The 17,793-nt window shown below is 51.4% G+C and overlaps 1 protein-coding gene across 1 annotated transcript in view; it reads left to right on the forward strand.

The window, feature by feature from the left end:
* The first annotated feature begins 940 nt into the window (after positions 1 to 940).
* The window catches only part of CNGB1 (cyclic nucleotide gated channel subunit beta 1), a 91,199-nt gene continuing 74,346 nt past the window's right edge, over positions 941 to 17,793 (forward strand). Inside the window, exons 1-3 of the mRNA XM_069739581.1 lie at positions 941 to 1,041; positions 10,805 to 10,920; positions 11,043 to 11,085. Coding sequence (XP_069595682.1) covers positions 10,813 to 10,920; positions 11,043 to 11,085 — 151 coding nt within the window. The 5' untranslated portion in view covers positions 941 to 1,041; positions 10,805 to 10,812. The remainder of the gene's footprint in view (positions 1,042 to 10,804; positions 10,921 to 11,042; positions 11,086 to 17,793) is intronic.

The raw sequence follows: 17,793 nt of genomic DNA on the forward strand, positions 1-17,793 counted from the left end.
CGCGAAGGCTCACAATCTACAAGGGATGGGTGAGGATACAGGAGGAGAGAGGACCCTGCCCACGAGGGCTCACAATCTACAAGGGATGGGTGAGGATACAGGAGGAGAGAGGACCCTGCCCACGAGGGCTCACAATCTACAATGGATGGGTGAGGATACAGGAGGAGAGAGGACCCTGCCTGCGAAGGCTGACAATCTACAAGGCATGGGTGAGGATACAGGAGGAGAGAGGACCCTGCCCGCGAGGGCTCACAATCTACAAGGGATGGGTGAGGATAGAGGAGGAGAGAGGACCCTGCCCACGAAGGGTCACAATCTACAAGGGATGGGTGAGGATACAGGAGGAGAGAGGACCCTGCCCACGAGGGCTCACAATCTACAAGGGATGGGTGAGGATACAGGAGGAGAGAGGACCCTGCCCGTGAGGGCTCACAATCTACAAGGGATGGGTGAGGATACAGGAGGAGAAAGGACCCTGCCCACGAGGGCTCACAATCTACAAGGGATGGGTGAGGATACAGTAGGTGAGGGTAGAGCTGGTCATGCAGCGGTTTGGTCGATCGGTGGTTACTGCAGGTTGTACTCTTGTCGGAAGAGGTGGGTCTTCAGGCTCTTTTTGAAGGTTTCAATGGTAGGCGAGAGTCTGATATGTTGTGGTCGCAGCTCTGTGTATAGGGGCAGCTCTGTGTGCGGTGGTCTCTGTGTATAGGTGCGGCTCTGTATATCAGGGTCTCTGTATAGAGGCGGCTCTGTATTTCGGGGTGGACTCTGTATGGTCGCAGCTCTGTGTTTAGGGGCGGCTCTGTATGCGGGGGGCTCTGTGTATAGGTGTGGCTGTGTATATCAGGGTCACTGTGTAGGGGCGGGTCGAGCAGTGATGGGATTACTGGGGGGGTTGCACACACCGGACTCTCTGGCTACTACTGTGAAATCCATTTATCACAGGATCAGACTTTGCTGCTTCAGCAGAAGAAGGATTTGGTCAAGGACTGTGCAGCTCTTGAAGACGACGAAGATAAACGAGCCCCCCAGTGCCAGGAGGTAAATGTAGGGGCACACAGACTCCAGACAATGACACAGGACAACTAAACCAAAGGAGCATCACAGAGACCCCCGACTGTAACTGATAGGACCACCAGAGGTAGGAGCATCACAGAGACCCCCCGACAGTGACTGATAAGACCACCAGAGGTAGGAGCATTACAGAGACCCCCGACCTTCACTGAAAAGACCACCAGAGGTAGCAGCATCACAGAGACCCCCGACTGTGACTGATGAGACCACCTGAGGTAGGAGCATCACAGATAACGCCGACCGTGACTGATAAGACCACCAGAGGTAGCAGCATCACAGAGACCCCCGACCGTGACTGATGAGACCACCAGAGGTAGGAGCATCACAGAGACCCCCGACCGTGACTGATGAGACCACCAGAGGTAGGAGCTTCACAGAGACCCCCGACCGTGACTGATGAGACCACCAGAGGTAGGAGCATCATAGAGACCCCCGACCGTGACTGATAAGACCACCAGAGGTAGGAGCATCACAGAGACCCCCGACCGTGACTGATAAGACCACCAGAGGTAGGAGCATCACAGAGACCCCCGACCGTGACTGATAAGACCACCAGAGGTAGGAGCATCACAGAGACCCCCGACCGTGACTGATAAGACCACCAGAGGTAGGAGCATCACAGAGACCCCCGACTGTGACTGATAAGACCACCAGAGGTAGGAGCAACACAGAGACCCCGACCGTGACTGATAAGACCACCAGAGATATGAGCATCACAGAGACCCCCGACTGTGACTGATAAGACCACCAGAGGTAGGAACATCACAGAGACCCCCGACCGTGACTGATAAGACCACCAGAGGTAGGAGCAACACAGAGACCCCCGACCGTGACTGATAAGACCACTAGAGGTAGGAGCATAAGAGATAACCCCGACCGTGACTGATAATACCACCAGAGGTAGAGGCATCACAGAGACCCCCGACCGTGACTGATGAGACCACCAGAGGTAGGAGCATCAATGATAACCCCGACCGTGACTGATAAGACCACCAGAGGTAGGAGCATCACAGAGACCCCCGACCGTGACTGATAAGACCACCAGAGGTAGGAGCAACACAGAGACCCCCGACCGTGACTGATAAGACCACCAGAGGTAGGAGCATCACAGAGACCCCCGACCGTGACTGATAAGACCACCAGAGGAAGGAGCATCACAGATAACCCCGACCGTGACTGATAAGACCACCAGAGGTAGGAGCATCACAGATAACCCTGACCGTGACTGATAAGACCACCAGAGGTAGGAGCATCACAGATAACCCCGACCGTGACTGATAAGACCACCAGAGGTAGGAGCATCACAGAGACCCCCGACCGTGACTGATAAGACCACCAGAGGTAGGAGCATCACAGAGACCCCCGACCGTGACTGATGAGACCACCAGAGGTAGGAGCATCACAGAGACCCCCGACCGTGACTGATGAGACCACCAGAGGTAGGAGCATCACAGAGACCCCCGACCGTGATTGATAAGACCACCAGAGGTAGGAGCATCACAGAGACCCCCGACCGTGACTGATAAGACCACCTGAGGTAGGAGCATCACAGAGACCCCTGACCGTGACTGATGAGACCACCAGAGGTAGGAGCATCACAGAGACCCCCGACCATGACTGATGAGACCACCAGAGGTAGGAGCATCACAGAGACCCCCGACCGTGACTGATAAGACCACCAGAGGTAGGAGCATCACAGAGACCCCCGACCGTCACTGATGAGACCATCAGTGGTAGGAGCATCACAGAGACCCCCGACCGTGACTGATGAGACCACCAGAGGTAGGAGCATCACAGAGACCCCCGACCGTGACTGATGAGACCACCAGAGGTAGGAGCATCACAGAGACCCCCGACCGTGACTGATGAGACCATCAGTGGTAGGAGCATCACAGAGCTGCTGTATCTAATCCTCTCCTGTGTGATACTGACTGCTGAGCCGTGTATCTAATCCTATCCTGTGTGATACTGACTGCTGAGCTGTGTATCTAATCCTATCCTGTGTGATACTGTCTGCTGAGCTGTGTATCTAATCCTCCCCTGTGTGATACTGACTGCTGAGCCGTGTATCTAATCCTCTCCTGTGTGATACTGTCTGCTGAGCTGTGTATCTAATCCTCTCCTGTGTGATACTGACTGCTGAGCCGTGTATCTCATCCTCTCCTGTGTGATACTGACTGCTGAGCTGTGTATCTAATCCTCCCCTGTGTGATACTGACTGCTGAGCTGTGTATCTAATCCTATCCTGAGTGATACTGACTGCTGAGCTGTGTATCTAATCCTATCCTGTGTGATACTGACTGCTGAGCCGTGTATCTAATCCTATCCTGTGTGATACTGTCTGCTGTGCCGTGTATCTAATCCTATCCTGTGTGATACTGACTGCTGAGCTGTGTATCTAATCCTATCCTGTGTGATACTGACTGCTGAGCCGTGTATCTAATCCTATCCTGTGTGATACTGACTGCTGAGCCGTGTATCTAATCCTATCCTGTGTGATACTGACTGCTGAGCCGTGTATCTAATCCTCTCCTGTGTGATACTGACTGCTGAGCCGTGTATCTAATCCTATCCTGTGTGATACTGACTGCTGAGCTGTGTATCTAATCCTATCCTGTGTGATACTGTCTGCTGAGCCGTGTATCTAATCCTCCCCTGTGTGATACTGACTGCTGAGCCGTGTATCTAATCCTCTCCTGTGTGATACTGTCTGCTGAGCTGGGTATCTAATCCTCTCCTGTGTGATACTGACTGCTGAGCCGTGTATCTCATCCTCTCCTGTGTGATACTGACTGCTGAGCTGTGTATCTAATCCTCCCCTGTGTGATACTGACTGCTGAGCTGTGTATCTAATCCTATCCTGAGTGATACTGACTGCTGAGCTGTGTATCTAATCCTATCCTGTGTGATACTGACTGCTGAGCCGTGTATCTAATCCTATCCTGTGTGATACTGTCTGCTGTGCCGTGTATCTAATCCTATCCTGTGTGATACTGACTGCTGAGCTGTGTATCTAATCCTATCCTGTGTGATACTGACTGCTGAGCCGTGTATCTAATCCTATCCTGTGTGATACTGACTGCTGAGCCGTGTATCTAATCCTATCCTGTGTGATACTGACTGCTGAGCCGTGTATCTAATCCTCTCCTGTGTGATACTGACTGCTGAGCCGTGTATCTAATCCTATCCTGTGTGATACTGACTGCTGAGCTGTGTATCTAATCCTATCCTGTGTGATACTGTCTGCTGAGCCGTGTATCTAATCCTCCCCTGTGTGATACTGACTGCTGAGCCGTGTATCTAATCCTCTCCTGTGTGATACTGTCTGCTGAGCTGTGTATCTAATCCTCTCCTGTGTGATACTGACTGCTGAGCCGTGTATCTCATCCTCTCCTGTGTGATACTGACTGCTGAGCTGTGTATCTAATCCTCCCCTGTGTGATACTGACTGCTGAGCTGTGTATCTAATCCTATCCTGAGTGATACTGACTGCTGAGCCGTGTATCTAATCCTCTCCTGTGTGATACTGACTGCTGAGCCGTGTATCTAATCCTCTCCTGTGTAATACTGACTGCTGAGCTGTGTATCTAATCCTATCCTGTGTGATACTGACTGCTGAGCCGTGTATCTAATCCTATCCTGTGTGATACTGTCTGCTGAGCCGTGTATCTAATCCTATCCTGTGTGATACTGTCTGCTGTGCCGTGTATCTAATCCTATCCTGTGTGATACTGACTGCTGAGCTGTGTCTCTAATCCTATCCTGTGTGATACTGACTGCTGAGCCGTGTATCTAATCCTATCCTGTGTGATACTGACTGCTGAGCCGTGTATCTAATCCTCTCCTGTGTGATACTGACTGCTGAGCCGTGTATCTAATCCTCTCCTGTGTGATACTGTCTGCTGAGCCGTGTATCTAATCCTCTCCTGTGTGATACTGACTGCTGAGCCGTGTATCTAATCCTATCCTGCGTGATACTGTCTGCTGAGCCGTGTATCTAATCCTCTCCTGTGTGATACTGACTGCTGAGCCGTGTATCTAATCCTATCCTGTGTGATACTGTCTGCTGAGCCGTGTATCTAATCCTCTCCTGTGTGATACTGACTGCTGAGCTGTGTATCTAATCCTATCCTGTGTGATACTGTCTGCTGAGCCGTGTATCTAATCCTATCCTGAGTGATACTGTCTGCTGAGCCGTGTATCTAATCCTACCCTGTGTGATACTGACTGCTGAGCCGTGTATCTAATCCTCTCCTGTGTGATACTGACTGCTGAGCTGTGTATCTAATCCTATCCTGTGTGATACTGACTGCTGAGCTGTGTATCTAATCCTATCCTGTGTGATACTGACTGCTGAGCCGTGTATCTAATCCTATCCTGTGTGATACTGACTGCTGAGCCGTCTATCTAATCCTATCCTGTGTGATACTGACTGCTGAGCCGTGTATCTAATCCTCTCCTGTGTGATACTGACTGCTGAGCCGTGTATCTAATCCTATCCTGTGTGATACTGTCTGCTGAGCCGTGTATCTAATCCTCTCCTGTGTGATACTGACTGCTGAGCCGTGTATCTAATCCTATCCTGTGTGATACTGACTGCTGAGCCGTGTATCTAATCCTATCCTGTGTGATACTGACTGCTGAGCCGTGTATCTAATCCTATCCTGTGTGATACTGACTGCTGAGCCGTGTATCTAATCCTCTACTGTGTGATACTGTCTGCTGAGCCGTGTATCTAATCCTCTCCTGTGTGATACTGACTGCTGAGCCGTGTATCTAATCCTCTCCTGTGTGATACTGACTGCTGAGCCGTGTATCTAATCCTATCCTGTGTGATACTGACTGCTGAGCCGTGTATCTAATCCTCTCCTGTGTGATACTGACTGCTGAGCCGTGTATCTAATCCTCTCCTGTGTGATACTGACTGCTGAGCTGTGCATCTAATCCTCTCCTGTGTGATACTGACTGCTGAGCTGTGTATCTAATCCTATCCTGTGTGATACTGACTGCTGAGCTGTGCATCTAATCCTCTCCTGTGTGATACTGACTGCTGAGCTGTGTATCTAATCCTATCCTGTGTGATACTGACTGCTGAGCCGTGTATCTAATCCTATCCTGTGTGATACTGACTGCTGAGCCGTGTATCTAATCCTCTCCTGTGTGATACTGTCTGCTGAGCCGTGTATCTAATCCTCTCCTGTGTGATACTGACTGCTGAGCCGTGTATCTAATCCTATCCTGTGTGATACTGACTGCTGAGCTGTATCTAATCCTCTCCTGTGTGATACTGTCTGCTGAGCCGTGTATCTAATCCTATCCTGTGTGATACTGTCTGCTGAGCTGTGTATCTAATCCTCTCCTGTGTGATACTGACTGCTGAGCCGTGTATCTAATCCTCCCCTGTGTGATACTGTCTGCTGAGCCGTGTATCTAATCCTCTCCTGTGTGATACTGACTGCTGAGCCGTGTATCTAATCCTCTCCTGTGTGATACTGACTGCTGAGCTGTGTATCTAATCCGCTCCTGTGTGATACTGTCTGCTGAGCTGTGTATCTAATCCTCTCCTGTGTGATACTGTCTGCTGAGCTGTGTATCTAATCCTCTCCTGTGTGATACTGACTGCTGAGCCGTGTATCTAATCCTCTCCTGTGTGATACTGACTGCTGAGCCGTGTATCTAATCCTATCCTGTGTGATACTGTCTGCTGTGCCGTGTATCTAATCCTATCCTGTGTGATACTGACTGCTGAGCCGTGTATCTAATCCTCCCCTGTGTGATACTGACTGCTGAGCCGTGTATCTAATCCTATCCTGTGTGATACTGTCTGCTGAGCCGTGTATCTAATCCTCCCCTGTGTGATACTGACTGCTGAGCCGTGTATCTAATCCTCTCCTGTGTGATACTGACTGCTGAGCCGTGTATCTAATCCTATCCTGTGTGATACTGTCTGCTGAGCCGTGTATCTAATCCTCTCCTGTGTGATACTGACTGCTGAGCCGTGTATCTAATCCTCTCCTGTGTGATACTGACTGCTGAGCTGTGTATCTAATCCTCTCCTGTTTGATACTGACTGCTGAGCCGTGTATCTAATCCTATCCTGTGTGATACTGTCTGCTGAGCCGTGTATCTAAACCTATCCTGTGTGATCCTGTCTGCTGAGCCGTGTATCTAATCCTCTCCTGTGTGATACTGACTGCTGAGCTGTATCTAATCCTCTCCTGTGTGATACTGACTGCTGAGCCGTGTATCTAATCCTCTCCTGTGTGATACTGACTGCTGAGCCGTGTATCTAATCCTATCCTGTGTGATACTGACTGCTGAGCCGTGTATCTAATCCTCTCCTGTGTGATACTGACTGCTGAGCCGTGTATCTAATCCTATCCTGTGTGATACTGACTGCTGAGCCGTGTATCTAATCCTCTCCTGTGTGATACTGACTGCTGAGCCGTGTATCTAATCCTATCCTGTGTGATACTGTCTGCTGAGCCGTGTATCTAATCCTCTCCTGTGTGATACTGACTGCTGAGCCGTGTATCTAATCCTATCCTGTGTGATACTGTCTCCTGAGCCGTGTATCTAATCCTCTCCTGTGTGATACTGACTGCTGAGCCGTGTATCTAATCCTATCCTGTGTGATACTGTCTGCTGAGCTGTGTATCTAATCCTCTCCTGTGTGATACTGTCTGCTGAGCCGTGTATCTAATCCTATCCTGTGTGATACTGACTGCTGAGCTGTGTATCTAATCTTATCCTGTGTGATACTGACTGCTGAGCTGTGTATCTAATCCTATCCTGTGTGATACTGTCTCCTGAGCCGTGTATCTAATCCTCTCCTGTGTGATACTGACTGCTGAGCCGTGTATCTAATCCTATCCTGTGTGATACTGTCTGCTGAGCTGTGTATCTAATCCTCTCCTGTGTGATACTGTCTGCTGAGCCGTGTATCTAATCCTATCCTGTGTGATACTGACTGCTGAGCCGTGTATCTAATCCTATCCTGTGTGATACTGACTGCTGAGCCGTGTATCTAATCCTCTCCTGTGTGATACTGACTGCTGAGCCGTGTATCTAATCCTATCCTGTGTGATACTGACTGCTGAGCCGTGTATCTAATCCTCTCCTGTGTGATACTGACTGCTGAGCCGTGTATCTAATCCTATCCTGTGTGATACTGACTGCTGAGCCGTGTATCTAATCCTCTCCTGTGTGATACTGACTGCTGAGCCGTGTATCTAATCCTATCCTGTGTGATACTGTCTGCTGAGCCGTGTATCTAATCCTCTCCTGTGTGATACTGACTGCTGAGCTGTGTATCTAATCCTATCCTGTGTGATACTGTCTCCTGAGCCGTGTATCTAATCCTCTCCTGTGTGATACTGACTGCTGAGCCGTGTATCTAATCCTATCCTGTGTGATACTGTCTGCTGAGCCGTGTATCTAATCCTCTCCTGTGTGATACTGACTGCTGTGCCGTGTATCTAATCCTATCCTGTGTGATACTGACTGCTGAGCCGTGTATCTAATCCTCCCCTGTGTGATACTGACTGCTGAGCCGTGTATCTAATCCTATCCTGTGTGATACTGTCTGCTGAGCCGTGTATCTAATCCTCCCCTGTGTGATACTGACTGCTGAGCCGTGTATCTAATCCTATCCTGTGTGATACTGTCTGCTGAGCCGTGTATCTAATCCTCTCCTGTGTGATACTGACTGCTGAGCTGTGTATCTAATCCTATCCTGTGTGATACTGTCTCCTGAGCCGTGTATCTAATCCTCTCCTGTGTGATACTGACTGCTGAGCCGTGTATCTAATCCTATCCTGTGTGATACTGTCTGCTGTGCCGTGTATCTAATCCTATCCTGTGTGATACTGACTGCTGAGCCGTGTATCTAATCCTCCCCTGTGTGATACTGACTGCTGAGCCGTGTATCTAATCCTATCCTGTGTGATACTGTCTGCTGAGCCGTGTATCTAATCCTATCCTGTGTGATACTGACTGCTGAGCCGTGTATCTAATCCTCTCCTGTGTGATACTGACTGCTGAGCCGTGTATCTAATCCTATCCTGTGTGATACTGACTGCTGAGCCGTGTATCTAATCCTATCCTGTGTGATACTGTCTGCTGAGCCGTGTATCTAATCCTCTCCTGTGTGATACTGACTGCTGAGCCGTGTATCTAATCCTCCCCTGTGTGATACTGACTGCTGAGCCGTGTATCTAATCCTATCCTGTGTGATACTGACTGCTGAGCCGTGTATCTAATCCTCTCCTGTGTGATACTGTCTGCTGAGCCGTGTATCTAATCCTCTCCTGTGTGATACTGACTGCTGAGCTGTGTATCTAATCCTATCCTGTGTGATACTGTCTCCTGAGCCGTGTATCTAATCCTCTCCTGTGTGATACTGACTGCTGAGCTGTGTATCTAATCCTATCCTGTGTGATACTGTCTCCTGAGCCGTGTATCTAATCCTCTCCTGTGTGATACTGTCTCCTGAGCCGTGTATCTAATCCTATCCTGTGTGATACTGACTGCTGAGCCGTGTATCTAATCCTATCCTGTGTGATACTGTCTCCTGAGCCGTGTATCTAATCCTATCCTGTGTGATACTGTCTCCTGAGCCGTGTATCTAATCCTATCCTGTGTGATACTGTCTCCTGAGCCGTGTATCTAATCCTCTCCTGTGTGATACTGTCTGCTGAGCCGTGTATCTAATCCTCTCCTGTGTGATACTGTCTGCTGAGCCGTATATCTAATCCTATCCTGTGTGATACTGTCTGCTGAGCCGTGTATCTAATCCTATCCTGTGTGATACTGACTGCTGAGCCGTGTATCTAATCCTCTCCTGTGTGATACTGTCTGCTGAGCTGTGTATCTAATCCCCTGTGTGATACTGACTGCTGAGCTGTGTATCTAATCCCATCCTGTGTGATACTGACTGCTGAGCTGTGTATCTAATCCTCTCCTGTGTGATACTGACTGCTGATCCGTGTATCTAATTCTCTCCTGTGTGATACTGTCTGCTGAGCCGTGTATCTAATCCTCTCCTGTGTGATACTGACTGCTGAGCCGTGTATCTAATCCTCTCCTGTGTGATACTGACTGCTGAGCCGTGTATCTAATCCTCTCCTGTGTGATACTGACTGCTGAGCCGTGTATCTAATCCTCTCCTGTGTGATACTGACTGCTGAGCCGTGTATCTAATCCTCTCCTGTGTGATACTGACTGCTGAGCCGTGTATCTAATCCTCTCCTGTGTGATACTGTCTGCTGAGCTGTGTATCTAATCCCCTGTGTGATACTGACTGCTGAGCCGTGTATCTAATATACCCTGTGTGATAACTTCAGCTGCGTCATGTATCTAATCCCATCCCGTGTGCTACCGTCTGCTGCGCTGTGTATCTAATCCTCTCCTGTGTGATACTGACTGCTGAGCCGTGTATCTAATCCTCTCCTGTGTGATACTGACTGCTGAGCCGTGTATCTAATCCTCTCCTGTGTGATACTGACTGCTGAGCCGTGTATCTAATCCTCTCCTGTGTGATACTGTCTGCTGAGCTGTGTATCTAATCCCCTGTGTGATACTGACTGCTGAGCCGTGTATCTAATATACCCTGTGTGATAACTTCAGCTGCGTCATGTATCTAATCCCATCCCGTGTGCTACCGTCTGCTGCGCTGTGTATCTAATACCTCCTTATTCCGGTCCTGTCCGTGGGTCGTGATCTCTCACAGGTTACAGGATGCTTAGCTGGATTGATAAATTAATTCCCCAACCTCCGGAGACCCCCAAGAAGGCTCCTCCTGATGGTGCGGATGTGGTCCCTGCGGCCCCTTCCTGTTATGATGAGGTGAGTACAGTGGTGGACACTATGGGGCCATCGGTGGGCGTAGGGGGCTCTGGAAGGAAAAGTATACATCTCCCCTATTATTATCAGTGTGATGAGACGTCCGTACCTGTTTTATGTTTCAGAACGTGACCTGTACAAAGAAAGAGGCCACAGACGCCCCCAAGGGTAAGCGCGGCCCCTGCTCCCCCACTATCGGACCACTGCCGCTGGTCATGTTATGTGGATAGTTGGATGGACGGTCACTACAGTAGGGGTTATTGGTAACATCTTGGTGGCATGGTTGGCTCTGGGCCCCTTTCCTCTTTGTGGTTCAGGGGTTACTTGGTGGCACGGCTAGCTCTGGGCCCCCGTCCTCCTGGTGGTTCGGAGGGTTACTTGATGGCACGGCTGGCTCTGGGCCCCCCGTTCTCTTGGTGGTTACTTGATGGCACGGCTGGCTCTGGGCCCCTGTCCTCTTGATGGCGTGGCTGGCTCTGAACCCCCCATTCTCTTGGTGGTTTGGGTGGTTACTTGATGGCATGGTTGGCTTTGGGCCCCTGCCCTCTTTTTGGTTTGGCTGGTTCTGGGGGTTACTTGATGGCTTGGCTGGCTCTGGGCCCCTGTCCTCTTGATGACTTGGCTGGCTCTGGGTCCCCTGTTCTCTTGGTGGTTTGGGTGGTTACTTGATGGCATGGTTGGCTCTGGGCCCCTGTGCACTTTTTGGTTTGGCTGGTTCTGGGGGTTACTTGATGGCTTGGCTGGCTCTGGGCCCCTGTCCTCTTGATGGTTCGGGGGTTACTTGATGGAACAACTGGCTCTGGGTTCCCGTCCTGTTGATGGCACGGCTGGCTCTGGGCCCCCATTTTCTTGGTGGTTCGGGGGTTAATTGATGGCATGGCTAGCTCTGGGCCCCCATCCTCATGGTGGTTTGGCTAGTTCTATCAAGGCCTCTGTTCTCTTGATGGCGTGGCTGGCTCTGGGCCCCCCGTTCTCTTGGTGGTTACTTGATGGCATGGTTGGCTTTGGGCCCCTGTCCTCTTTTTGGTTTGGCTGGTTCTGGGGGTTACTTGATGGCACGGCTGGCTCTGGGCCCCTGTACTCTTGATGGCGTGGCTGGCTCTGGGCCCCCCGTTCTCTTGGTGGTTACTTGATGGCATGGTTGGCTTTGGGCCCCTGTTCTCTTGATGGTTCGGGGGTTACTTGATGGCACAACTGGCTCTGGGTTCCCGTCCTGTTGATGGCACGGCTGGCTCTGGGCCCCCATTTTCTTGGTGGTTCGGGGGTTAATTGATGGCATGGCTAGCTCTGGGCCCCCATCCTCATGGTGGTTTGGCTAGTTCTATCAAGGCCCCTGTTCTCTTGATGGCACGGCTGGCTCTGGGCCCCGGTTCTCGGTGGTTCAGAGGGTTACTTGATTTCACGGCTAGCTATGGTCCCCTGTTCTCTTGGTGGTTCGGGTGGTTACTTGATGGCATGGTTGGCTCTGGGCCCCTGTCCTCTTTTTGGTTTGGCTGGTTCTGGGGGTTACTTGATGGCTTGGTTGGCTCTGGGCCCCCGTCCTCTTGATAGTTCGGGGGTTACTTGATGGCACAGCTGGCTCTGGGTCCCCGTCCTGTTGATGGCACGACTGGCTCTGGGCCCCCATTTTCTTGGTGGTTCAGGGGTTAATTGATGGCATGGCTAGCTCTGGGCCCCCATCCTTGTGGTGGTTCGGGGGTTACTTGATGGCACAGCTGGCTCTGGGTCCCCGTCCTGTTGATGGCACGGCTGGCTCTGGGCCCCCATTTTCTTGGTGGTTCGGGGGTTAATTGATGGCATGGCTAGCTCTGGGCCCCCATCCTCGTGGTGGTTTGGCTAGTTCTATCAAGGCCCCTGTTCTCTTGATGGCACGGCTGGCTCTGGGCCCCCGTTCTCTCGGTGGTTCAGTGGGTTACTTGATTGCACGGCTAGCTATGATCCCCCATCCTCTTGGTGGGTCGGAGGGTTACTTGATGGCAAGGCTGGCTCTGGGCCCCTGTCCTCTTGGTGGTTTGGGGGGTTACTTGATGGCACGGCTGGCTTTGGGCCCCTGTCCTCTTTTTGGTTCGGCTGTTTCTGGGGGTTACTTGGAGGCTTGGCTGGCTCTGGGCATCCATTTTCTTGGTGGTTCAGGGATTACTTGATGGCACGGCTGTTTCTGAGCCACACGTCCTCTTGATGGTACAGCTGGCTCTGGGCCCCCGTCCTTTTGATGGTACAGCTGGCTCTGGGCCCCCGTCCTTTTGATGGTATGGCTGGCTCTGGGCCCTTGTTCTCTTGGTAGTTCGGACTCCGGAGCATACTTAATGGCACGGCTGGCTCTTGGCCCCTGTGTTGTTGGTGGTTCAGCTGGTTTAGGGGGTTACTTGATGGAGAGCCTGGCTCTGGGCCCCGTTCTCTTGGTGGATCGGGGTGTTACTTGATGGCATGGCTGGCTCTGGGCCCCTTGTCCTCTTTTTGGTTCGGCTGGTTCTGGGGGTTACTTGATGGCTTGGCTGGCTCTGGGACTCCCGTCCTCTTGATGGTTCGGGGGTTATTTGATGGCACAGCTGGCTCTGGGTTCCATTTCTGTTGATGGCAAGGCTGGATCTGGGCCCCCATTCTCTTGGTGGTTTGGGGGTTACTTGATGGCTCTGCTGGCTCTGGGCCCCCGTCCTCTTGGTGGCTCGGGTGGCTGTGGGCCCCTGTCCTTTTGATGGCACCGCTGGCTCTGAGCCCCCATCCTCTTGAAGGTACAGCTGGCTCTGGGCCCCTGTTCTCTTGGTGGTTTGGAGGGATACCTAATGGCACAGCTGGCTCTGGGCCCCTGTGCTGTTGGTGGTTCAGGGGGTTACTTGCTGGCTCTGGGTCCCCATCCTCTTGGTGTTTCGAGGGGTTGCTTGATTGCACGGCTGGCTCTGGGTCCCTGTCCTCTTGGTGGTTCGGGGGTTACTTAGATCAGAGGTGTCAAACTGCATTCCTGGAGGGCTGCAAACAGGTCATGTTTTCAGGATTTCCTTTTATTGCACAGGTGATAATTTAATCACCTGCACAGAATGATTCCAGCACCTTGTGCAATGCTAAGGAAATCCTGAAAACATGACCTGTTTGCAGCCCTCGAGGAATGCAGTTTGACACCTCTGACTTAGATGGTACGGCTCGCTCTGGGCCCCCATCCTCTTGGTGGTTTGGCTGGTTCTGGGGGTTACTTGATGGCACGGCTGGCTCTGGGCCCCCATCCTGTTGATTGCACGGGTTGTTCAGGGCCCCTGTCCTCTTGGTGGCATGGCTTCCTCGGGGCTCCGTCCTCTTGGTGTAATGGCTTCCTCAGGGTCCTGTCCTTTTGGTGTCATGGCTTCCACAGGGCCCCATCCTCTTGGTGAGATGGCTTCCTTGGGGACCCGTCTTGGTGACATGGCTTCCTCAGGGCTCCGTCCTCTTGGTGGCATGGCTTCCTCGGGGCTCCATCCTCTTGGTATCATGGCTTCCTCAGGGTCCTGTCCTTTTGCTGACATGGCTTCCACAGGGCCCCATCCTCTTGGTAAGATGGCTTCCTTGGGGACCCGTCTTGGTGACATGGCTTCCTCAGGGCTCCGTCCTCTTGGTGAGATGGCTTCCTTAGGGACCCATCTTGGTGACATGGCTTCCTCAGGGCCCCATCCTCTTTCTGACATGGCTTCCTTTGGGGCCCTGTCCTCTTGGTGTTATGGCTTCCTTGGGGCCCCGTCCTCTTGGTGGTGTGGCTTCCTCAGGGCCCCGTCCTCTTGGTGGTGTGGCTTTCTCAGGGCCCCGAACTCTTGGTGACATGGCTTCCTCGGGGCCTCATCCTCTTTGTGACATAGCTTCCTTTGGGGCCCTGTCCTCTTGGTGACGTGGCTTCCTTTGGGGCCCCGTCCTCTTGGTGCCATGGTTTCCTTGGGCCCCCCATATTAGTGACATGGCTTCCTTGGGGCCCCTGTCTGGGTGACATGGTTTCCTTGGGGCCCCATCCTCTTGGTGTCATGGCTTCTTTGGGGTCCCTGTCTTGGTGTCATGGCTTCCTCAGGGCCCCGTCCTCTTGGTGTCATGGCTTCCTTGGGGCCCTGTCCTCATGGTCTCATGGCTTCCTCGGGGCCCCATTCTCTTGGTGTCATGGCTTCCTCGGGGCCACCTCTATAGACCGACATTGCCATGTGGGTGTAAGTGTCGCTCCATGTTGGAGGCTGCCACATCTCACCTGGGCTTGAGGGTCTCACGCTGGCCCTGGGAGCAGCTGACTGTTATACATGATTTGGCCTCGGCGGCCATCACTGAGGCCATTAACCCTTCGTTCACGGGTGATTTTCCATTTTTGTGTGTTGGCTTTTTGCTGTTTCCTAGAGCCATGGCTTCATTTCTCCACGGACGAGGCCGGACCAGGATCATATTATGTGCTGAAAGCAGGAAAAAGCTTCTACGTGCAGGAAAATAAATTCAGAAATTTAAAAAAGCACAATCTTGCAATTTGTTTTTTGGTTTTGGGTTTTGCAGCCGTCATCATACGGTAGAAATAACTGATATCCAGGTCAGTATGATCACAGCCATACTAAACGTGCAGAGGTTTTTGTTTTTGCTTTTATTAAAATTTCAGTTGTGAAAAAATAATTTGGAAATTCATTTTTTTTTTAAATTTGCTTTTTTGAGACCCAAAATATTTTTAATTTTCGGTTGATGGGGTTGCATGAGGGCTCTCAGGCGCCATCTAGACCACACCACACCCCAGGCCGCATGTTCGCTCTACTGTGAGTGCGTGTGGCCTAAACCTGCTCCCACGGCTGCAGTGTCACCATTGAGCACATCGAGGACGCCATTGGTCGGTGATTACACAAGCGCTGCCGGCAGCGTCTCCAGACTTGTTTCCATCGAGTACATGTGGACATCGTTGGTCAGTGATCACACAGGAGCTGCCAGCAGCGAAGCCTGATGATTTCCTCCCTCAGATGACCATTAATGACCTTAGTGTCCGCGGCCCAAGCCAGAGCTGGATACAACCAGATGTGATGATTGTTGCTTCCATTGTTCACAGATCAGTGACATCTCCATCCGATGATTCCACCTCCTCCCTCTTTCTGTGACATCATTGGTGAGAGGGCATACATAGACTTTATGGGGTGGTGGTCATGTCATTCATGGCAGATCTTTGTGGGGTATGGTCGGGTCATACATAGCAGATCTTTGGGTGGGTGGTCATGTCGTATATAGCAGATCTTTGTGGGGTGGTGGTCATGTCATACATAGCAGATCTTTGTGGGGTGGTGGTCATGTCATACATAGCAGATCTTTGTGGGGTGGTGGTCAGGTCGGACATGGCAAATCATTGCGGGGGTGGTCATGTCGTACATGGCAGTTCTTTGGGGGGGTGGTCATGTCATACATGGCAGTTCTTTGGGGGGTTGGTCATGTCATACATAGCAGATCTTTGGGGGTGGTGGTCATGTCGTACATGGCAGATCTTTGAGGGGTGGTCATGTCGTACATAGCAGATCTTTGTGGGGTGGTGGTCGGGTCATACATGGCAGATCTTTGTGGGGTGGTGGTCGGGTCATACATGGCAGATCTTTGTGGCGTGGTGGTAGGGTCGTACTTGCCAGATCTTTGGAGGTGGTGGTCATGTCGTACATGGCAAATGTTTGTGGGGTGGTCATGTCATACATAGCAGATCTTTGTGGGGTGGTCATGTCATACATAGCAGATCTTTGTGGCGTGGTGGTCGGGTCGTACTTGGCAGATCTTTGGGGGTGGTCATGTCGTACATGGCAGTTCTTTGGAGGGGTGGTCATGTCGTGCATGGCAGATCTTTGTGTGGTGGTCATGTCATATATAGCAGACATTGTGGGGTGGTGTTCGGGTCATACATGACAAATCTTTGTGGGTTGGTGGTCATGTCATACATGCCAGATCTTTGTGGGGTGGTCATGTCATACATGGCAGTTCTTTGGGGGGGTCATGTCATACATAGCAGATCTTTGGGGGGTGTTAGTCATGTCATACATAGCAGATCTTTGGGGGGGGGGTCATGTTGTACATAGCAGATCTTTGGGGGGGGGTCATGTTGTACATGGCAGATCTTTGGGGAGTGGTCATGTTGTACATAGCAGATCTTTGTGGGGTGGTGGTCATGTCATGCATGGCAGATCTTTGTGGGGTATCGTCGGGTCATACATAGCAGATCTTTGGGTGGGTGGTCATGTCGTACATGGCAAATCTTTGTGGGGTGTTGGTCATGTCATATATGGCAGATCTTTGTGGGGTGGTCATATTGTACATAGCAGATCTTTGTTGGGTGGTGGTCCGGTCATACATGGCAGATGTTTGGGGTGGTCATGTCGTACATGGCAGATCTTTGGGGGTGGTCATGTCATACATAGCAGATCTTTGTGGGGTGGTGGTCATGTCTTAAATAGCAGATCTTTGGGGGGTGGTCATGTTGTACATGGCAGATCTTTGGGGGGTGGTCATGTCGTACATAGCAGATCTTTGTGGGGTGGTGGTCGGGTCATACATGGCAGATCTTTGTGGGGTGGTGGTCGGGTCATACATGGCAGATCTTTGTGCGGTGGTGGTCGGGTCGTACATGGCAGTTCTTTGGGGGAGGGTCATGTTATACATAGCAGATCTTTGGGGAGTAGTCATGTCGTACATGGCAGATCTTTGGGGTTGGTCATGTCATACATGTCAGATCTTTGGGGGAGTGGTCATGTCATATATGGCAGATCTTTGGGGGGGTGGTCATGTCGTACATGGCAGATCTATGTGAGGTGGTGGTCATGTCATACATGGCAAATCTTTGTGGGGTGGTGGTCATGTCATACATGGCAGGTCTTTGTGGGGTTGCATGTTGTGCATAGCAGATCTTTGTGGGGTGATGGTCGGGTCGTA

Source organism: Ranitomeya imitator, chromosome 9, assembly GCF_032444005.1.
Source record: "Ranitomeya imitator isolate aRanImi1 chromosome 9, aRanImi1.pri, whole genome shotgun sequence".
In the NCBI taxonomy this organism is placed as follows: domain Eukaryota; kingdom Metazoa; phylum Chordata; class Amphibia; order Anura; family Dendrobatidae; genus Ranitomeya; species Ranitomeya imitator.